This window comes from Trichomycterus rosablanca, chromosome 8, assembly GCF_030014385.1.
Source record: "Trichomycterus rosablanca isolate fTriRos1 chromosome 8, fTriRos1.hap1, whole genome shotgun sequence".
Taxonomy (NCBI): Eukaryota; Metazoa; Chordata; class Actinopteri; order Siluriformes; family Trichomycteridae; genus Trichomycterus; species Trichomycterus rosablanca.
This window is the reverse complement of record NC_085995.1, coordinates 24,667,928-24,687,790: the sequence shown is the minus strand read 5'-3', so window position 1 is coordinate 24,687,790 and position 19,863 is coordinate 24,667,928. Positions and strand designations below refer to the sequence as shown.

General features: G+C 38.7%; 1 protein-coding gene across 2 annotated transcripts; it reads right to left on the bottom strand.

Annotated features, from left to right (window-relative positions):
- Positions 1–1,178: 1,178 nt before the first annotated feature.
- On the bottom strand, positions 1,179–19,430 carry matr3l1.2 (matrin 3-like 1.2). Of its 2 annotated transcripts, none has more exons than XM_063000599.1 (21): positions 19,393–19,430; positions 16,199–17,130; positions 15,685–15,746; positions 15,531–15,569; positions 15,331–15,434; positions 11,243–11,295; positions 11,048–11,161; positions 10,777–10,902; positions 9,322–9,471; positions 9,071–9,195; positions 6,750–7,263; positions 5,910–6,030; positions 5,706–5,725; positions 5,316–5,438; positions 4,784–4,912; positions 3,926–4,051; positions 3,691–3,821; positions 2,941–3,238; positions 2,337–2,490; positions 2,047–2,162; positions 1,179–1,626 (listed from the first exon to the last, which is right to left on the bottom strand). In XM_063000599.1, exons 2-21 carry the CDS (start codon positions 16,970–16,972, stop codon positions 1,573–1,575), a joined length of 3,333 nt encoding a protein of 1,110 aa, XP_062856669.1. In that variant the 5' UTR covers positions 16,973–17,130; positions 19,393–19,430; the 3' UTR covers positions 1,179–1,572. The 2 variants fall into 2 exon arrangements, with proteins under 2 accessions (XP_062856669.1, XP_062856670.1); XM_063000600.1 differs by having other exon boundaries at positions 9,322–9,468.
- Between the last annotated feature and the right edge of the window lie 433 nt (positions 19,431–19,863).

Sequence of the window (19,863 nt, the reverse complement as noted above, 5' to 3'; positions counted from 1 at the left end):
CAAAAGCTGTCGTGTCGTAAGGGTGCAGCAATGCCCACACAGTATGGGTCACTTGCATATATGTAAGGTACCACTAAGGTAAGGGCATATAGTGGTATTCCAGGAGACATATGCTGCTATCAAGGTGAAGTCTTTTCACATGAAGTTCATGGTTATTTCAGCAGGACAATGCCTGGTCTTATTTTGCACACAGTACAGCAGCTTGACTTTGTAGAGTTTGTGTGTGTTTTACTGGCCTGTTTGCAGTCATGATCTGTCTCCTACTGAATACTGCTGGTGCAGAGAAGACTGATTGAGCAGCTAAAGCCTTGTATAAAACAAGAATCTGCAAAAAGATTCACTAACAACAGTTATCCCTACTACATAAATATTAAATATTTATAATAGTTTTGTGTTATTAACATAAAAAGGTGTTTTAACAGACATAAACATGCTTTTTAGTGTGAGTTGTCAGTGTTGCAGGCATTTTAAACTTGTTCATATTAACAAAATATAATTAAGTTGGTCAGTGAAAACATTAGAATTATTTTCTTTGTAAATCTGTCAAAGGTTCATAAAATTTTTACAGTAATATGTCCCAACTTTTCCACAAATGGGATCTGTAATTTTAAAGGCTAAGATGTTTAAAAAGAGGCAACACTGAATATAATGCAACCGCATATTGCACCTTAGTAAGAAACTGGATTAAAAGGATAGTCAGTCGTGTAAAACTAGGGTTAGGGTTAGGGTTAGGGTTAGATACTTAGACTTTGCCCTGCAAAAGGCACAGAAGAGCATTTTTAAGAAAATGGCTTGGAGAAGCATTTTATTAATTTTTAAAATTATTATTTATATAAGAAAAAAAATACATGTAATACTTTGCTTCAACGTTTTATGCTTTCCATAAAACTCTATCCCTGTTTAGCAAATGAAAAAGTGGTTATGTTCAAGAAAATTTTACTGGCCACCTAGAAAAAAAATCTCCAAGCACAAGCGAACTGTTACTTTCCCCAACCAAACCAAAATCTGGACAAAAGACTAAGGTTGCATGTTCTTTTTAATTGAGCTACTGCTGAACTATCCCTGCCAACACAGACAAGCCACTACCTATCATTAAAATATCAAAACTGCCATGATAGACCTGCAATGACTTCTACAGCCAGTTTTCTTACAGATAAAAGACAAAAATGAGCAGATCACTTAATTAACAAAATGCATTTATTGTTTGGGTGTATACATACTTTTGTCCTTGTGTTTCAGCTAACACAAATCTTTTAATAGACCGAATGACATTGCATTTGCTCTTCTACAGTGTGATTAAATATTTGAAGGAACTGAGTAACAGGAACATAAATGGTAAAAGGTCAAACATAGAAGAGAAATCACAAAGAACTTATAGTTTGAATACCCCATAACTGACCGTAATCGGACAAAACATGAGGAAAGATTTTACCTGGACATATGGTTTCATCAGAATAAAAAAACAAACTGGTAAATAATGAAATCAATCCATTAACCACACTAAAATGAATCGTACACAAGGAGAACGTAAAAAACATAAGGTTTATGTCAGTTACAATGCTTCTTCATAGCTCATTTCTTCTCACCACTGTGCTGTGCTTTAGACTTCTCCTTTTCCAGATGTTTCTGCAAATAGATAAAAACAAACAGGTCAAGCTGGCATTGAAAGTTAACCATGTAATACATAATATATTTTACAGATCATTCCTTAAATATGAGAGTAACCTATACCTAGTAAAGATTTACCAGTATATTATAGTTTTTTTTTTCACTGTCCAAATAATTAAAATCTATTATTTTTAACCTATAGGAATGAAACTTAAATATATGCCTTATATGAGACGGCAGTAGCATCTATATCTCAATTCATCTTAGCCATCACTTCAGTCAAGCGGCACCAGATACTTTATGTTGGCTTTTCTACACTCTGTACTGACTAAAACAATAAAATGTACATTGTAATATGGTATGTGCAATTGAATACTGTATAAATAAACTATAGATGGTATTAATAAAAGTCTTTTGACCTTGCACTACTAAAATCACCTTAAGTTTGTCGTAGTGGGCTTGGCTGCTACAGTGAACCCTCTTAGCAGTGTCTTCATTGGAGTAAAATAGAAAGCAAACCCTGCAATAGTAACCCATCTTCACAAACTCCACACCTGCAATCACAATAAAACATTATCACTGACCACTACATGCATTAAAACTGACACATTTTTAATCAAATGTTAAGATAATTAACATAGAAAATGAAATAGGTGGACACAGCCAATAAACCATAAATACTCCACGTCACGTTCTGAAAAGCACACGACTTTTAAAAGATGGCTCACCCACTGGGACGTCTGGCTCATATGGGCCTAGTGTATCTATAGTTTCAGGCTTTTTCACATTCTCTGCAGAAACAGTGGCCGATTCACTCATCTCTTGGCTCTTCTCAGATTCAGCAGCAGAAGACACATGAACCGGATCATCAGATTTACCTTTCTGATTAGCAGAGAAAAGGAGATATGAGTCATTTACAGTATAAGTATAATAAATCCTGTCCTACAGATGTATTATTGGTTTATAAATATTTTCAAACTGTGTGACAGTGTTTAAGTTTCAATGCAGAGCTTGTAGCTCAATTTAGTTTAATTCTTAATGATAACCTACACCTAAACGCAGTGGTTAAAGACTCCGCCCAACCTACCCTTCTTCAACCATGGCAGATTAAATTTGTGATGCTTTGCCAGGTCGATTCCAGGCTCTGCAGCGGTGTGCTAGTGTGTTAGAATGTAAAACCAGCCGAGTGCCCCAATATTAAGGTTTTGATTAAATTTTTATATCTTTTTGCCACCATTAATAATCCTGGCATTCTTTAACTAGTCTTTGTTTATTGGGTTACAACCACTGACAACTAATTAAACAAAAACTTTATCAATTTTAATAAAATACCGGTTTAATCTCTGTGCCATCAGCTTCAGTTGGGTCTCTGCCAGGTTGCTCTGTACTCTCCTGATTCTCCTCAGACACACTCTTATCAAGTTCTGTTTGTTCCTCCTTCTCTTCCAGGTTCTCCTCTTTTGGTACACTTGGAGCTCTCTCTTTACCAGATTTCTCCACTTTGACTTTTTTGGCAGGGGGCTCCTTAGTCTTTTTACTAGTTTTTGCTGGGGAGCTGGTTTGGTTTTCATGCTCCTCGTCAGAGTGCTCCCTCTTGGCCGGTCGTTTGTCTGGGGTTGGAGGTCTGATTCTACCAGTAAAGAACATTTAAAAAAATAATCAATCTTACTCCATTTTATTAGCATAATTAACTGGAAAACATGTTTACTGTGCTCGTCAATGGCTGTTACTGGCATGTAATTAATTAAATCCCTAGCTAATGCCAATAAACTTCACAACCTTGCTTTTTTAACAGTGTTTTTCGGTGTAAAAACATTAATCCCAAATCCCAATATCCCAAATGTCTGGAAGCTTGTGTGTATGGTAGGGAGCAGTTAGCACCCACCTCTAAGCATGTTGGTTTGCCTGTGTTTCTAAAAAGATTGTAGTGGTTGGTTACATGTGTAGGAGAAAGCATATGCTACATTAGTACTTAAAACCTTTGACACTTAAAACCCAAACCCAAATGTTACTGCTTACTAAAATGCCCTTACAAATCAGTTATTCATTTAATAAAAACTCCAAAATATATTGAATACTGACCCATGCTTGAGTTGTTTGTATTTCCTGCTGATATACACCAACAGCCGTTTGCCTTCAAATCTGGGCGGATTTAACTTTGCAGCCTTTGCAAATCTTTCTGCATCCTCTCCCCTCTCCATCTCAATGAAACACTATGAGCAAACACATGAAAACAAAATACCAGTGTTCTTATAAACAACAGGATATGGAAAAAAATCAATTGTGGCAGTTTGCACACTTAGGATAAACGTATTACCTCGTTGCGTGCCCGGTTCATATAGTATCTTTTGATTATTCCGTAAGGTTCAGCGATCTTTACAAGGGATGCCTCTGACCCAGCTTTAATAGGTGGAACGTGTCCAATATAGACGACTTTGCCACTCTGTCATGGTAAAGACAAAAAAGTTAGAAAAATAAGGAGACTACTGTTGCAGTTCATAGGAAGGTCTGTTAATATTTTTATTCAGCTTACACTCCTACATGTCGACTACAAAGTCAGGCTAATGATTTCTAAAGCCCTAAATGGATTTCTTATTGGAAAATGTGATGATTGTCTGAAGCAGTACAGCCTAACCGAGGCACTTCGTTAAGCTAATACAGAAAATGTATTAATCCCTAGGATAACTCACAGCTCAGCTGGTAAAAGATGTTTTTGTTAAACCACCCTAGGGCTGGACAAATAAGAATTACTCAAGCCAGGAATTACGACTAGACTGGAAGGAAAAAACACTGAGAAAGGGAAATGAAAAAATTGACAATTTATGAGGTGGCTAATGCTCTGTATTTCCTTGCTGAACTGAGTAAGAAAATATCGATTGTTGGAATTTTAATTTATTTTATTATGTCAAATGCTTTTTAACAGCACGCTGATAAAGCCAGATGGCACCCTGGTTGAGAAAAGCTGTAATAACCTATTTATCAATGATAAAGGCTGTATAATGCCAGAGCATTTATGATGGATCTTCTATTGCCCCCTTTTGCATTGCATGGTACCCTACATGGAGAAAGACCTTGCTTTAATGCAAGCCTTAAAAATGTATAAAAAGTGCACAAGTGTCCTAAAGACCAAAGAGTTCATCTACCACACTTAACAACAAAGAAGATGGCATCTCACCTGAATGGTAGCGTAGGTTATCGAATGAAAAATTTGTACTTCTTTTCCACACACAGATGGGATGACATTTCCACTGTAGAATCGAACCATTGCTTTGGCTTCTTCTTCACTTTCAAGTTCCAAAAAGGCCTTAAAAATAGAAAACATGTTAAAGATAAACTCTAGTGAACTCTAACATGTTAAAACAGCTTGACATTAAATGAATGCACAGTGTCGACAATGTGGTTATAGACAGAAACACATCAGAAGTTTGGACATTTAATGATGCACAAAAAGCATTATGAGAGATGTGTTTAATAATGGAAGATGTATTCATGCCATATATTAACACTAACATTTCTGTAGCAATAATCTATAAATCCCACTTCCAGAAAAGTTGGGACATTTTGTAAAATGGAATAAAACAAGAAACTGTGACCTTTAACACAAATACAGGAAAGATTAAGAATTCACCCACTTAATTGTATGTGTAAATATAAACCAATTTTGGACCCAACACTAATTTCTACAAATCAGAATTGAGCAAACCCACCTCAGGTCTGGAATGGAGGATCAGGTGTTGCACCACTTTTCCAAAAGGTTTGGCAAGAGCCAAAATCTCTTCCATGTAACCATAGCTGCGCTTAAATCCATTTATGTTTACGACTCTCATGCCCTGTAAACAAGGTGTGGGTAGACTAGTTTTGTCAGGGAAAACTAAGACATTTTGCAGTTACACTTTTTGGTAAGTACTGTAATTACTGTGAACAACATAGCTTAGAGACCATAATGCTGTAGATAATTTAACATTGTAATAACTGTCAAATCAATTATATTACTTACGTTAAGCAAACTAAAGCATGATTTGCTCGTAATACATGCCTACATATAAAATAGCAATAACACTCAAAATAGGACCTTATTTAAAACAAACTTTACTTACCCCAGAGTCCCTTGATCTACCTAAAAACAGGTGAGAAAAAGTATAATTTAGACATAAAATCATGTTTTGCCTAAATGTTATAAACAAAACCAAAGCAAATGCAATGATAATACATTATCACTTATACGGCACAGTGTCCAATGCCTTATCTCATAGAAAAACAACAGGTTTCGCAACATATGCAAATTTGAATATTTAAACTACCTGAAGAGCTTCTTCTTCTAGATTTTGAGTCATGGTATTCAGCTTCTTCTTCCTCTGCCAGCTCATCTAGGGTCACAAACTCGTCCATGTTTTCAGGGAAATCACCCTCTTCATATTCCTCCTGTTATAACACAGATTAAGAACAAAATTTAGCAAACTGTACACACAAAAAGGAAAGACCCTTTCCTGTTCCAGCACAAAGCAAGATGGATAAAGGTGTGAGGAAAAGGCTAGCTTAAAGAATCTCAGATGGCATGCATAGAGCACTGATCTCAGTTGTAGTCAACAACTCTGGAATGAATTGGAAAAACAGCTTTCTTGACCAATATCAGCATCCAGCCATACAAATGCTTTTGTCACAAATTCCCATGGCCATACTTTAAAAATCTTGTGAAAAGCCAGCTTAGAAAAAGAGCAGCTGTTACAGCTAAAACGATCACTGTATTTTAAAATGGGATGTCCAACAAGCTCATGGCCAGGTGTCCAAGTATTATTGGCCATAAAGTGTAGTTTTGGGTAGTTTTTGAGCTATTAACTGACATCATTAAACAAACAATGACTATTTTTGGTTATTGAACAATCATTGGCAACTCAAGTTGCTGCTGTTTGGCTTCTGTGCAACTTCACTTGTACAACATCTTCATTCAAAGTTGCTTTGAGTAAAAGCAGTAACAATGTAAAAGACTCTACAAAGAGACTAATTAATGCACTAGCAATACATTTCCCAACAACACTAATCTTAGTGAGTTCTGTTGATTATGTACAGATCAAATCGCAACTTGCAGAATGTAATCTTAACCAAAATAAAATATAATAATCAATGATCAAAGCATCCCCCACCAGTTCAGCAGACTCCTCTGGAGCAGCCTCGTCCTGCTCCATGCCCTCCTGCTCATCTGCCTCTTTTAGCTTCTTGCTCTCTTCCTCTTCATTTCCCTGAACTTGCTCAGCTGGTTCCTCTGTCTGAGGCTCTTGTTCTTCCCCATGCGGCATCTCTGCATCCTCTACCTTTGTGCTATATTCTGTTTGTTCCATCCCAGAATCCTTGAACTCCTCAGAGTCCTGTTGCTCTGGCTGAACAGTCACAGATTCCTCTGCGGTCTCGTCCTTTTTACCAATGGCCTCTTCGCCTTCATCTTGAGCCGCTGCAGCATCCTTTTGATCACTGGGTCCTGCCTTTGCCACTACTTTCTCCTTGGGCTTGGATTCCTGTGTCTTTTCACCTGGGCTGTCTTTGGATTTGGAGCGGGTAGATGTCTGATTTCTGGATAAGGGTTTGGAACTAGTTCTGCTGCTCCTCTGGCTGCCTTCACCTCGGTCTTCTTTACCTCGCTGTTCTTTGTCAGGTACAACACTGAAACACAGAACGTTTTAGAACGAAGGTCTATCTGAACTGGGTTTCATATAAAGATTTCATATGGAAATAGAAATAAATACAACAAGATACCCAAATAAATAACCATGATTAATCATTTGTCTGTTTAATGATACTATTCCAAAACTGGCATAAAAAGACCATGAGTGTCCAATCTTGTATGGATATACTATATCTTAGAACACTTCCCCAAAAATGTGGCAAGTATGTATTACACTCTATATGTTTCTACAGTATATGCACTGTGTATATTGTATGTATGTGTATTATATATAAGTATTTTGTGTTGTGTTGCACCATGGTCCCAAAAGAGTATTTGGCGGGTCTCTTTTGTATTGACACTGCCATGAGGCCCAGTTTTCGAAGGGAGGGGATCATGCTCTGTTTCAGAATGTCACAGTACATGTTGGAATTCATTTTTCCCTCAATGAACTGCAGCTCCCCAGTGCCAGCAACACTCATGCAGCCCAAGACCATGATGCTACCACCACCATGCTTGACTGTAGGCAAGATACAGTTGTCTTGGTACTTCTCACCAGGGCACCGCCACACATGCTGGACACCATCTGAGCCAAACAAGTTTTTATTGGTCTCGTCAGACCACAGGGCATTCCAGTAATCCATGTTCTTGGACTGCTTGTCTTCAGCAAACTGTTTGCGGGCTTTCTTGTGCGTCAGCTTCCTTCTGGGATGACGACCATGCAGACCGAGTTGATGCAGTGTGCAGCGTATGGTCTGAACACTGACAGGCTGACCTCCCACGTCTTCAACCTCTGCAGCAATGCTGGCAGCACTCATGTGTCTATTTTTTAAAGCCAACCTCTGGATATGACGCCGAACACGTGGACTCAACTTCTTTGGTCGACCCTGGCGAAGCCTGTTCCGAGTGGAACCTGTCCTAAAAAACCACTGTATGACCTTGGCCACCATGCTGTAGCTCAGTTTCAGGGTGTTAGCAATCTTCTTATAGCCCAGGCCATCTTTGTGGAGAGCAACAATTCTATTTCTCACATCCTCAGAGAGTTCTTTGCCATGAGGTGCCATGTTGAATATCCAGTGGCCAGTATGAGAGAATTGTACCCAAAACACCAAATTTAACAGCCCTGCTCCCCATTTACACCTGGGACCTTGACACATGACACCAGGGAGGGACAACGACACATTTGGGCACAATTTGGACATGTTCACTGTGGGGTGTACTCACTTATGTTGCCAGCTATTTAGACATTAATGGCTGTGTGTTGAGTTATTTTCAGAAGACAGTAAATCTACACTGCTATACAAGTTGTACACTGACTACTCTAAGTTATATCCAAGTTTCATGTCTATAGTGTTGTCCCATGAAAAGATATAATGAAATATTTGCAGAAATGTGAGGGGTGTACTCACTTTTGTGATACACTGTATGTTTCTGTATGTCTGTATGCATTGATGGTAGTTTGATTCAAAAGTGTTACTGTCTAATTACGGCCATGTACTCAAGTGCCAGTGGTGCTATTAGTCGGTTAAGCGTCTGCACAGAAATAAACAACTATGTTTGAACAACCTAACCATTAGGAGGTGAACTTGTAACTGAACTCTCTGTGTCGCTCCCAAGCCTGGATAAAAATTGTGCCAAATCAAGAACAAAAGCCAGAAAAATCTGCTGTGGTCACCACTAAATACAGAAGCAAACAATTCAAAGACTTACTGTATACATTATTAGGTTTAAATTATGTGTCCCCCTGAATTCTAATTTTCTGAGCTGATTAGAAACACTGGTGCTTTAAACAGAGGATTTACTCACGTTAAATTCTTGTACTTGTTGCAGATGTTTATGTAGATGCTCCTATGGCTAATGGTCAGTGGATGAACAGTGTAGTACTTCACCATCATCTCGGCATCCTTTGGGTTGCTCATTTGCACAAATGCCTAAGACAAAATACTACATTTTACACACATATATAGTGCAAATCATTCCTGTGAGAATAAAAAAAAAATATTTTTTTAATGAGATTTGAAATGTAGGTGGACTGCGAGGTGAACTGTTTGCTTTACCTTATCACTCAAGAAAAGATGTTTCACGACCGTACCAAATCTACCAGCTACAGTAAGCAGCTCCATTTTTTTCTCATTTTCTCTTGGTAAATTGGAAAAAAACACCACTGGGCCAGTATCTCTCCTGTCCTGATCTGTTCGTTTACTCTTCTAGTGAAAAAAAAAGATATTAGCGTTATAATGAATATAAAATATGCTTTTTAAATATAAACCCTTTTGCATTCTTCCAATCTGGAATACTAAATTATCCTGTACACTCTGATGACCTAAGCTTACACCCTCACTTCTTTACAGAGGGTCTTAACATGTGCAGGGAACCACACTCTTCTCTCTGTATTCTTCCACAACTTGCATCACCATCTCAACCATGCATCCAAGCAGGCCAGTGGCACCGCCAGTAAATTCAGGTCTTGGCTGAGGCAGACTAAAGTATTAGATTGCTCTTTAACAATAATATTCATCATCATGTTCTACCACAGCTTTATGCTGGTCAGGGTTGTGCTGGGTCAAGTTCAACCTGGATTCACTAGGTGCAAAGCAGTATCACAACCCGGACAATACGCCAATCTATCACAGGGCCAAATCCCATCTCAGACACAGACAATCATGTCTGAATGTAGATGCCAGACTGGCCAATTTAAATTCAAATCCTGGAGTAGTAGTGCATTATTGCAATACACAGCTGCACCACTTTTGTTTTTTTTATTTTTAAAACACATGGTAATACTGGACAGAGGGCGGCACGGTGGCTAAGTGGGTAGCACTGTCGCCTCACAGCAAGAAGGTCCTGAGTTCGATCCCCAGGTGGGGTGGTCCGGGTCCTTTCTGTGTGGAGTTTGCATGTTCTCCCCGTGTCTGCGTGGGTCTTCTCCAGGTGCTCCGGTTTCCTCCCACAGTCCAAAAACATGCAGCCAGTCTAATTGGAGACACTGAATTGTCCTATAGGTACCGAGCCGCTAGGATGCATAAACCAGTGCATTGTAGTGCAGGTCCCAAGCCCAGATAAATAGGGAGGGTTGTGTCAGTAAGGGCATCCGGCGTAAAACTGTGCCAAATCAATAACGCAAATCACGATCCGCCAGCGACCCCTGACGGGAGCAGCCGAGGAAATAGATGGTAATACTGGACAGAAATCAATATTACCACTCTACATGTACATATGAATAACTTTAAAAAATGTTTCCCTTGCCTCTGTGGCTAAAAACAAAGAAAAAAATGGATGTAAATCAAAATTCAATCAAGGCACAAGAAGGCTTTGGACTAGCCTGTCAATCATGTTTGAATGCAAAAGGGTTTAAAAAAAAAAAAAAAACACAGGAAAGGGGTTTAAGTTCCTTGATCATTAACTGTTAAATTTAGTTGAAAAGAGCTAGTTTCCTCAATACTCATAAATATTATAAAAACAAAAAAATTAGTTCAAAAATTAGTGTTAACGTATCCAGCTTGTGGTCTTACATTAATCACCACCAGATCCTGGGATAAATAAATCGTTATTTGTTTGCCATTTAAAATGGCAGGCTTTTTCTTGAAGTGATTAACCATTGCAATAGCTTGCTCATGAGTCTGAAACTCTAGAAAACCCTGTAAGAAACAAGAAAAGCACAAAAAATGATTTACTACTGTAAGGACTGTGCATAATCTACTCATTTCACAATAAGTGGTAATAATTATTGTTGTATCCTGTTTACATTTCATCTCAAAACATTTGAGTCTTTTGAAGCGTTACCTTACTCTTGAGAATGATATTTTGATTAACAGTGCCAAATCGATTAGCCAAACTAAACACGGCACTCAACGTTGGCTTGTCCACATATTTCATCACCACCACCTTGCTTTTGACCTGAAATTGTAAACAGCATTTTTAAAACCAGAAAAAGCAAATGCAGCACAAATGAATAAAAATAACCTTTGTTATTTTTACCTTTGGTGAATATGATGACATTTTACTCGTCATACTCATGCCTGAATCAGATCCTGTAAACATAAATAAAAATAATTCCTCCCCAGTCAATGATGTGAAACATCAGTGTCTGTCATCTTGGCTGTCTTGTTCCTGTACGTATATACAGTTGTGTTCAAAATTATTCAACCCCCACTGCAGTAAAGTGTTTTAGCAAGTTTGACATTTATTTTTTATCTTGTTCACAATCAGATTAAATAAGGACGTGTATAATAGACAAATGCAACTGAAATTACAACCCCTTAAAGATTACCACTCTCAAGAACAGAGGTTTCAATCAGGTGTTTTCAATCAGGCGTTGAAAGCACCTGTAGATGTGAACAGAACCATAACGAGCAGCAATTAAGCAGATTTAAAAGGACTGAGATACTCAGCTCCTTCCAGACAGTTAATGGTGTCACTGCAACATGGTGAAGTCCAGGGAATGGTCAAAGAAGTCAAGAGAGGAGGTAATTTATCTTCATAAGCAAGGATATGGATATAAAAAGATAGCAAAGACATTAAACATTCCAAGAGACACAATTGGAAGCATAATTCACAAGTTTAAAGCTAAAGGCACAGTGAAAACGCTATCTGGGCGTGGCATAAAGAGGATGCTGTCGGCGACTGCTGTCCATTACCTGAAATGAAAGGTGGAGAAAAATCCCCGGCTGACAGCTGAGGAACTGCGACAGGACTTGTCAGAGGGAGGTACTCAGGTTTCGGCCCAGACAATAAGGCACACACTGCCAGATGAAGGCCTCCGTGCCAGAACTCCCAGGTGCACCCCCCTGCTGACTCCAAAGCACAAGAAGAGTCGACTCCAGTATGCCAAAAACCATGTGGACAAACCACAAAGGTTTTGGGATACTGTTCTCTGGAGCGACGAGACAAAATTGGAACTCTTTGGGCCTATGGCTCAACGATATGTCTGGAGGAGGAAGAACGAGGCCTATACAGAAAAGAACACCTTGCCTACTGGCGTGTTGGCATGGCGGTGGGTCAGTCATGCTCTGGGGCTGTTTCGCTTCTTCACGTACAGGGAATCTCCACCGTGTGCAAGGTACCATGAATTCAGTTAACTACCAGGAGATTTTGGGTGGAAATGTCATGCAGTCAGTGACAAAGCTGAAGCTTGGGAGACGTTGGACCTTCCAACAGGACAACGATCACAAGCATACCTCCAATTCTACCATGGCTTGGTTGCAGAAGAAGGGCTGGAAGATTCTGGAGTGGCCATCGCAATCGCCCGACTTAAATCCCATAGAAAATCTCCGGTGGGACTTGAAGAAGGCAGTTGCAGCACGCAAGCCCAAGAATGTCAATAAACTGCATTAATTAGAGTAGTTAACGAGTTGTTAATGTCTTCTGATAATGGATGTGTCTCTTTTCTTGTTCTATTAGATCTTAGTGCAGCGTTTGATACGGTCGATCATAACATTTTACTGGAGAGGCTAGAAAATACAGTAGGTGTTAAAGGACTCGCACTCTCTTGGTTTCAATCATATTTGACTGACCGCTCTCAATTCGTTTATGTAAATAATAAATGCTCAGAAACTACAAAAGTAAAGTGTGGTGTTCCACAGGGGTCGGTACTTGGACCGCTATTATTTACACTCTATATGCTTCCACTAGGTGAAATTATTCATAAACATGGCATAAACTTTCACTGCTATGCAGATGACACACAGCTGTATATATCAGCCAAACCAAATGATACTGACACAATCAGTAAGATAGAAGATTGTGTAAACGACATAAAAAACTGGATGTCGTGTAATTTTCTTTTACTTAATTCAGATAAAACTGAGGTTTTACTTGTTGGCTCTAAAGCTGCAAGAGACAAGTTGTCTAACCTGGTGCTAAACTTAAACACGTTCTCTGTTACTCCCAGCCCAGATGTAAAAAACTTAGGTGTCACAATAGATTCAGATCTCTCCTTTGATACACACATTAATAATATTACTAGAGTTGCTTTCTATCATTTGCGTAATATCTCTAAAATAAGAAATATACTATCTGTTAATGACGCCGAAAAACTGATCCATGCGTTTATAACTTCTCGGTTAGATTATTGTAATGCTCTTCTAACTGGATGCTCTGGTAGATCCTTAAACAAACTCCAGTTAGTTCAAAATGCAGCAGCTCGAGTGCTAACTAGAACTAAAAAATTTGATCATATCACTCCTGTTCTATCATCTCTACACTGGCTGCCAGTTAAATTTCGCATTGATTACAAAATACTTTTACTAACCTATAAAGCGCTACATGGTCTGGCTCCACAGTATCTGAGTGAGCTTATTAATTACTACAACCCAGCACGTCCACTTCGTTCACAAGATGCAGGGTTACTTATAGTTCCTAAAATTAAAAAGACCAAAGCTGGTGGAAGAGCATTTTCTTACAAAGCTCCACAACTCTGGAATAATCTTCCTGCCTCTGTTCGGTATTCGGACACAGTCTCAATGTTTAAGTCTAAACTGAAAACATATTTATTTTCTCAGGCTTTTGATTAGTATAGACAAAGGCGCAGAGCTTGGGGGTTCTTGGTCATAGAAACTTGTGGTGATCAGGGATGTTGGGTCGCTGTCGTTCTGCCTCTCTTGTCCAATCACTCTGGTTTGGGTAGGAGAGGTGGGCGCTGATGTCCTGTGAAAGCCTTCATGACCTTGTTACCTGCTCGCTCTCCCTTTTAGTTATGCTGTAATAATTAGGGCTGCCGGAGTCTAAAACTCTCTGTAAAACTGTTTGTCAACTAGCATTGTACATTATTAACTACATTCTCTGTTGTTTTACCCCGAGGGCATTCTGATGGAAACCTGTTTACCCGCCGAGGTTAAGGATTAAAGTCGAGACTGCCGGGACAACGATGCTGCTCCTGTCAGATGTGACGGGTCTGGAGTAATTGCAACGACAAGAAATCACTACAGACTTTATTGAAGACTAGAGCGGATAACAACTCTATTATTATTTAATTGTTTATTTATCTATTTATTACCACTGTATGACTTTTAGATCATTCAATTCTGTGTTTGTATGATTTGTGTAAATCGTGTATTTATTTAAAGTATCCTCCAGACCACCCAAGAAGGATGGGCCCTGTTGAGTCTGGTTCCTCTCAAGGTTTCTTCCTGTAATTTTCAGGGAGTTTTTCCTTGCCACAGTCGCCCTCGGCTTGCTCAACAGGGGTTTTTGTATCTGTTGGTCCTGGATTTTGTAAAGTTGCTTTGAGACAATGTATATTGTAAAAAGCGCTATATAAATAAAGTTGACTTGACTTGACTTGGAGGCCTTTGCCCATGAGGAATGGGCTAAGATACCTGTAGATCGCTGCAAGAAACTTGTGTCAAGCTATGTTTCACGTCTGAAGGACATTATTACTGCCAAAGGGAGTTGTACTAAGTACTAATGATGTATGTGACTAAAGGGTTGAATAATTTTGTCAATGGGGAAATCACTAGAAGGACATTTGTTGGTATATTAGAAAAAATATTGTTGTAATTTCAGTTGCATTTGTCTATTATACACGTCCTTATTTGATCTGATTGTGAACAAGATAAAAAATAAATGTCAAACTTGCTAAAACACTTTACTGCAGTGGGGGTTGAATAATTTTGAACACAACTGTATAAGCCTGGGTGCCTGGGACAAGGTGACTTTGTCTGACATTCCTTAAACCTAAAAACTTGAATCTATGTGTTATTTTATATGGACTTCGAACTACATGCATCAGTTACTTAATTAATGTTTTGGATGTTCAGAAATTTTTGGGAGCACTGGAATTCCTCTTGCAGTGACTAAAAGCAGCACACAATGGGATCAACAGCATGACCAAAGTCGAAGAACATGAGTCGAAGGCATTATTTGAACAATAGCATCTCTACAGCTATAGGCCTCTACAAGACATGTCTAACGCAACCTGATCAATTAAAATAATGCTTACCATCACATATTAGGATCTGGAAAAACTGAATGTTATTTCTTATTTTTAATTTTTGTACTGGACATCTGAAATCCTGAAAACAAAAATAAAATATAAAACATTTTAAGCAAATGAAAAATTGCATTACCCCAATTTGAACTTAAGTCCACTCTCTGCCTTGAGACACCTGATGGAGCAGCACCTAGTAACCCATCTGATTGATTTCTTGAATTCAGAGAGAGGGAGTCTGACCTAAAAAAAAAGGACAAGTGTAAATGTTTTGGCAAGAAAAATATTTGAGGGGAAAAAACATTTATGTCAGTATATACAAACTTATTATGTACATACATTCGTCCAGTGGGTATTTGGGGATCCCAATCTGGATACCTACACAGGTAAAAAAACAAAACAGATATATATTTCTACATGCATACATTTTCTGAAGTTTGCAAGGTATGTAAAGCTATTTTTATAAATATTTGAAGAAATATAATGTACGTACAACTGCAGAAGGACCCTCCGGCTTTCTGCATGCCGCATCCCAGTTGTATGCTGTGTCCATTCCTGCAGACAAAAACAACACCTTTACCTATACGTAGTTACATTCATATTAGCTGGCTAAATGTGATTAAAGTGCATTTTACATAACAGGAAATATGTAATAACAACAACAAATAAATAAATTTTATCAAAAATAAAATGAATAAATTATTTTTGTGTACTTAATAAAAAACAACCAAAGGTTACAGATAGCAAATTAAGTTAGGAGAATGGCGTTATTTTTTTGTTTTAGTTAATGCTCAACTTAACACTTAACTCACCCCATTATACAGCTATAGTTCACCTATAAGTAGGGTCTACTACTGATACAAAATGTGGACCAAATTAAATGTCCTTTTTAAACTAATTTAACCAACACCAAGATGAAAGCTCCAGGGTGGAGATGCAATCCACCCTGTGGTTAATGCATTCAAGAAAAAGAGTATGTGTGCAAAAGACAAATAATAACTACTCACCATGATAGAATGCACATCAAAGTCACAAAGGGAGCACACATGGGGAAACATGCGCGGCATGATACCCATGAAATCCTCAACTTTGCTCTGAGATGGAGCCCCTATCCGTCGTTGCATGAACAGATCATCAGATGTTGAAGATGAAGACATGCCCATACTGCGATAGTTATCGGAGGAAAGTTCAGAAAACTGGCGGTCTCTGCTGCTGCCATAATCAAGCATATCGTAGTTGCGTGAGGAGAGATCTTGAGAGGAACGATAGCCATAATCACCCTGCGAAGTGCGGTTCTGACTAGCGGAAGCCACAGAACGATCCAGTCTTCCTCCCTGCGCATCTCCCCAGTCATCTCGGCCTACCCTGAACAAGGAGTCTGGGGTAAATGACTGTGAAAACTGGTCACCAGTCAGATGCCTACTGGCCTCAGTCTTTCGATTCTTAAGTTGCTTAATAAGATCGGGTAGCGTCTCCATGCTGATTTTCTCCTCAGGGATTTGGGCCAGTGTGTCCAGGTCATGGGGTGAAAGACCAAGGCTAGTAAAAAGCTTCATTGTACTGCTGAGGGAATTGCCCACATGAGAGGGCAGCTTTGTAGTGCGATCCTGGGCATTCCTGTCACTGTAGCCCATCATTCTATTGTGCTGTTGGGATGAGGAACCATAGGAATCGGAACGAGATTCCCCCATGCTAAAGTTTAAAGTCTCAGCAGCAGCCAAGAGCCCACGGCCTACAGCAAAGCCTTTCTGAGCACTGTCAGGTGGCAGCTTCTGAGACATAGCTTCAAAATAATATGGATCAGTTAGAAAGCTTAAAGAATGGAATAAAGTTACTGAAATGTCCGAAGAGGGACGGCTCGTGAATAAGTATCCAAATGTCAGCGATAAGCCAACTGTGAGAAAGGACAGTTCCTCTTCTTTGACTTATTGAAACAGGTCTGCGGAAAGACAACGAAGCAATGATTTCGTGTTTGGCCTCACCTTTCTCAGTGCCACAGGTAAGCAAGTCAGTGAAGATAAGCAACAATACAGTACTGCTGTAACATGCCCAATACTATTAAGATTAACAGAAAAGGCAATGTGGATTATTTTAGTGTTGAACTAACATTTTAAGGAGCTGTTAAGATCTAGTAATATGTATATTTTTTAAATAGTCAAGAAAGGAAGAATGAATGTGTTGTAGATCATGGCCAGAACCAAGAAGTACATCACTTTAAATCATCATTTTAAAAGAAACAAGGGGCAGAAAACTACAAGACAGCCAATCAACAGTGGGTTGGGCAGAAATGTCAGAAAAAAGATGGAACAATTCAAGTGTTCTAACTCCAAGAAAGATGGGGTCCTTCGATTTGAAGAAGAGCATTTTCCAACAATGTCCCTACTTAGGTCATTTAAAAAACAGCGTGTGCAGAAGCACAAGAATTTTATTTATTCAATCAAATTAAATAAGAAACTCTTTTCAAACAAAAGTTAATAATTGTATTAAAACAATTAACAGTTGTAAAAAGCCACAATAGTTTTTATATGTGAAAATCCAAGTAACAGAAAACTTCTGGACAGACTTGCATTGACCAATTGGCAACTGAATGAAAAATTGCAAGAACAAACTCAGGTTTTTATGAAGCATGATAGTAGACAGGACGCTGCTTTTGGATAAACAAAAGTCTCAAAGTCACAGCTTTTATCCAACAATTTAAGAAAAATGAGCAAGGCTTAACTTGTCAAGTTTACCTTCCCCAAACCATGCATCCACTTAACTAAGAAACACCACTACTATGTTCTTAAACATCTTTGAAATCATAATGGCATACAGTGATAACTTGTAACTCAATGTCCCCTAACCTCAAAATCTTTGAAACTTAACACCCTTCGTCGAGAAACTTCTACGCTTAAACTCAACTCAACGTGTTCAGTCAGTTTTTTAATTTAATTAATTTATTTGATTTCAAATTAACAATGAACTGCCGCTTTGTTCAGCGCTTGGCTTGAAGTAAAACGTGCGCAAAATGCGCATATGAGACGAATATACATTTGTGTGAAATAACTGTCTGAAAGCTCCACATGTATCTGTGTTTATCTGGATTTTCCTTAATTTCACTTTTAAGCTTGTGTTATAGCTCGGGGTGCTGAGAAATTGTGAGAATCAGCTTGTTATAAAAAAAAAAAAGCTTAAAGTGACAAAATGCATTCAAATGTATTGAAAGAACGACACAGGAACACTAACACTCTCTTAATTATTACTGCTCATAAGTTCTCTAAACTAATGAAATTCCTAATTGTTTTAGTACAGTAAGTCACGTTAAGTTTTGTGCACAGCACACTCCATAGGAAATAACAACACACCAGTGCAAAAGCTGTTTTGCCGCGTCTCATGTGAATGAGCCTTTATTGAATGGAATACGGTATTCAAGCAGCTCCATGAGTAAGAAGTGTAAGAAAACAATAAAGATGTAAAGGTAAATTGCAGATTTTATTGTATGCTTCCAATTGTATTACAGTGTTATTTATATTATACTTATGTTATTTTCAGTGTAAAAGTGCCAAAACAACCCCATTATTTTACATTAGCCTAAAATATATGCAGTTCCACAGGATCATGGAATGCAATAACAGCTTTCCCATACTTTCTTATGGGAAGCCTTTACGCCACTCCCAGAACCAATTGACGAGTTTCAAGGTACCACTGTATTTCTCTATGTTGGGGAGAAGAGATTATTATTACTACCTACTACTACCCTCTATGTGACATTTATAAATATTTAAATAAAACAGAGTCTCTTTGTGGGTGATACGGCCGTGTGTGAACCCGCAGAAGCAGCAGAAGCAGCAGCGCCGGTTACTCCAGCAGACGTGTATTTACATAAAATAAGCAAAATGTAACTAAATGTACAAAACACCATGCAGTCGACTTTATTGTAGTCCTACACTTTTCTACACTCCCACTTCAGCTAATAACACGCTTAGTGTTCTGGAAGAAAGTGCACACACATAACGACGCCACACATACCTAGCAACCTCTGTGCTAACGCTAACAGAGCTAGCTAATCCAAACCAACTAGCTAACGAGTAACAGCTTGCTAATTCTTTTGAAGACAAAATGAATTTTACACTAAATTCTAAACATAACGAATAATTCGGAATAAATAATTAACTATTTTGCAGTAAACAATAATTTAGTAGCATCCGCGGGCAGAACTTACCTCTTATTCTCTCACACACTCTGCAAAAACAAAACGTATCGCCGCGGTCACCTGACCGATCCACTTCCGGCCACCCGTTATCTTCTTGAGCGCCACCTACTGCGCAATCTCCATATGACTTCCATACATTACACACCATCAAAACAGCTTTACAGTAATCCCTCGCTATATCGCGCTTCGACTTTTGCGGCTTCACTCTATCGCGGATTTTATATGCAAGCATGTCTGAATATAAATCGCGGATTTTTCGCTGGTTTGCGGATTTCTGCAGACAAGGAGTGTGTTTGAAAAGCTAGGGAGCTCTCTACATAGACGCATTTCACGTCATCCTGTGCGCTTCCGATAAGGAGGCTGTTCCAAATCCTTCAACATTTCAACTTTATTTTCACTCAAGAACGAGTGAGCATCCGACGCTGCCTTAGTGATCAAGGCAATCCCAGAATTCATTGCGGGTCGGGTGCTCTTCTCTCA

Excerpts from the sequence above, each read along its gene's own strand:
- matr3l1.2 (XM_063000599.1), bottom strand. The coding sequence starts at position 16,972 with ATGTCTCAGAAGCTGCCACCTGACAGTGCTCAGAAAGGCTTTGCTGTA. Across the intron at positions 6,031-6,749 it reads CAGAGGAGTCTGCTGAACTG|GAGGAATATGAAGAGGGTGA; the intron begins GTGGGGGATGCT and ends GTGTTATAACAG. Across the intron at positions 3,239-3,690 it reads TACAAACAACTCAAGCATGG|AATCAGACCTCCAACCCCAG; the intron begins GTCAGTATTCAA and ends CTTTACTGGTAG.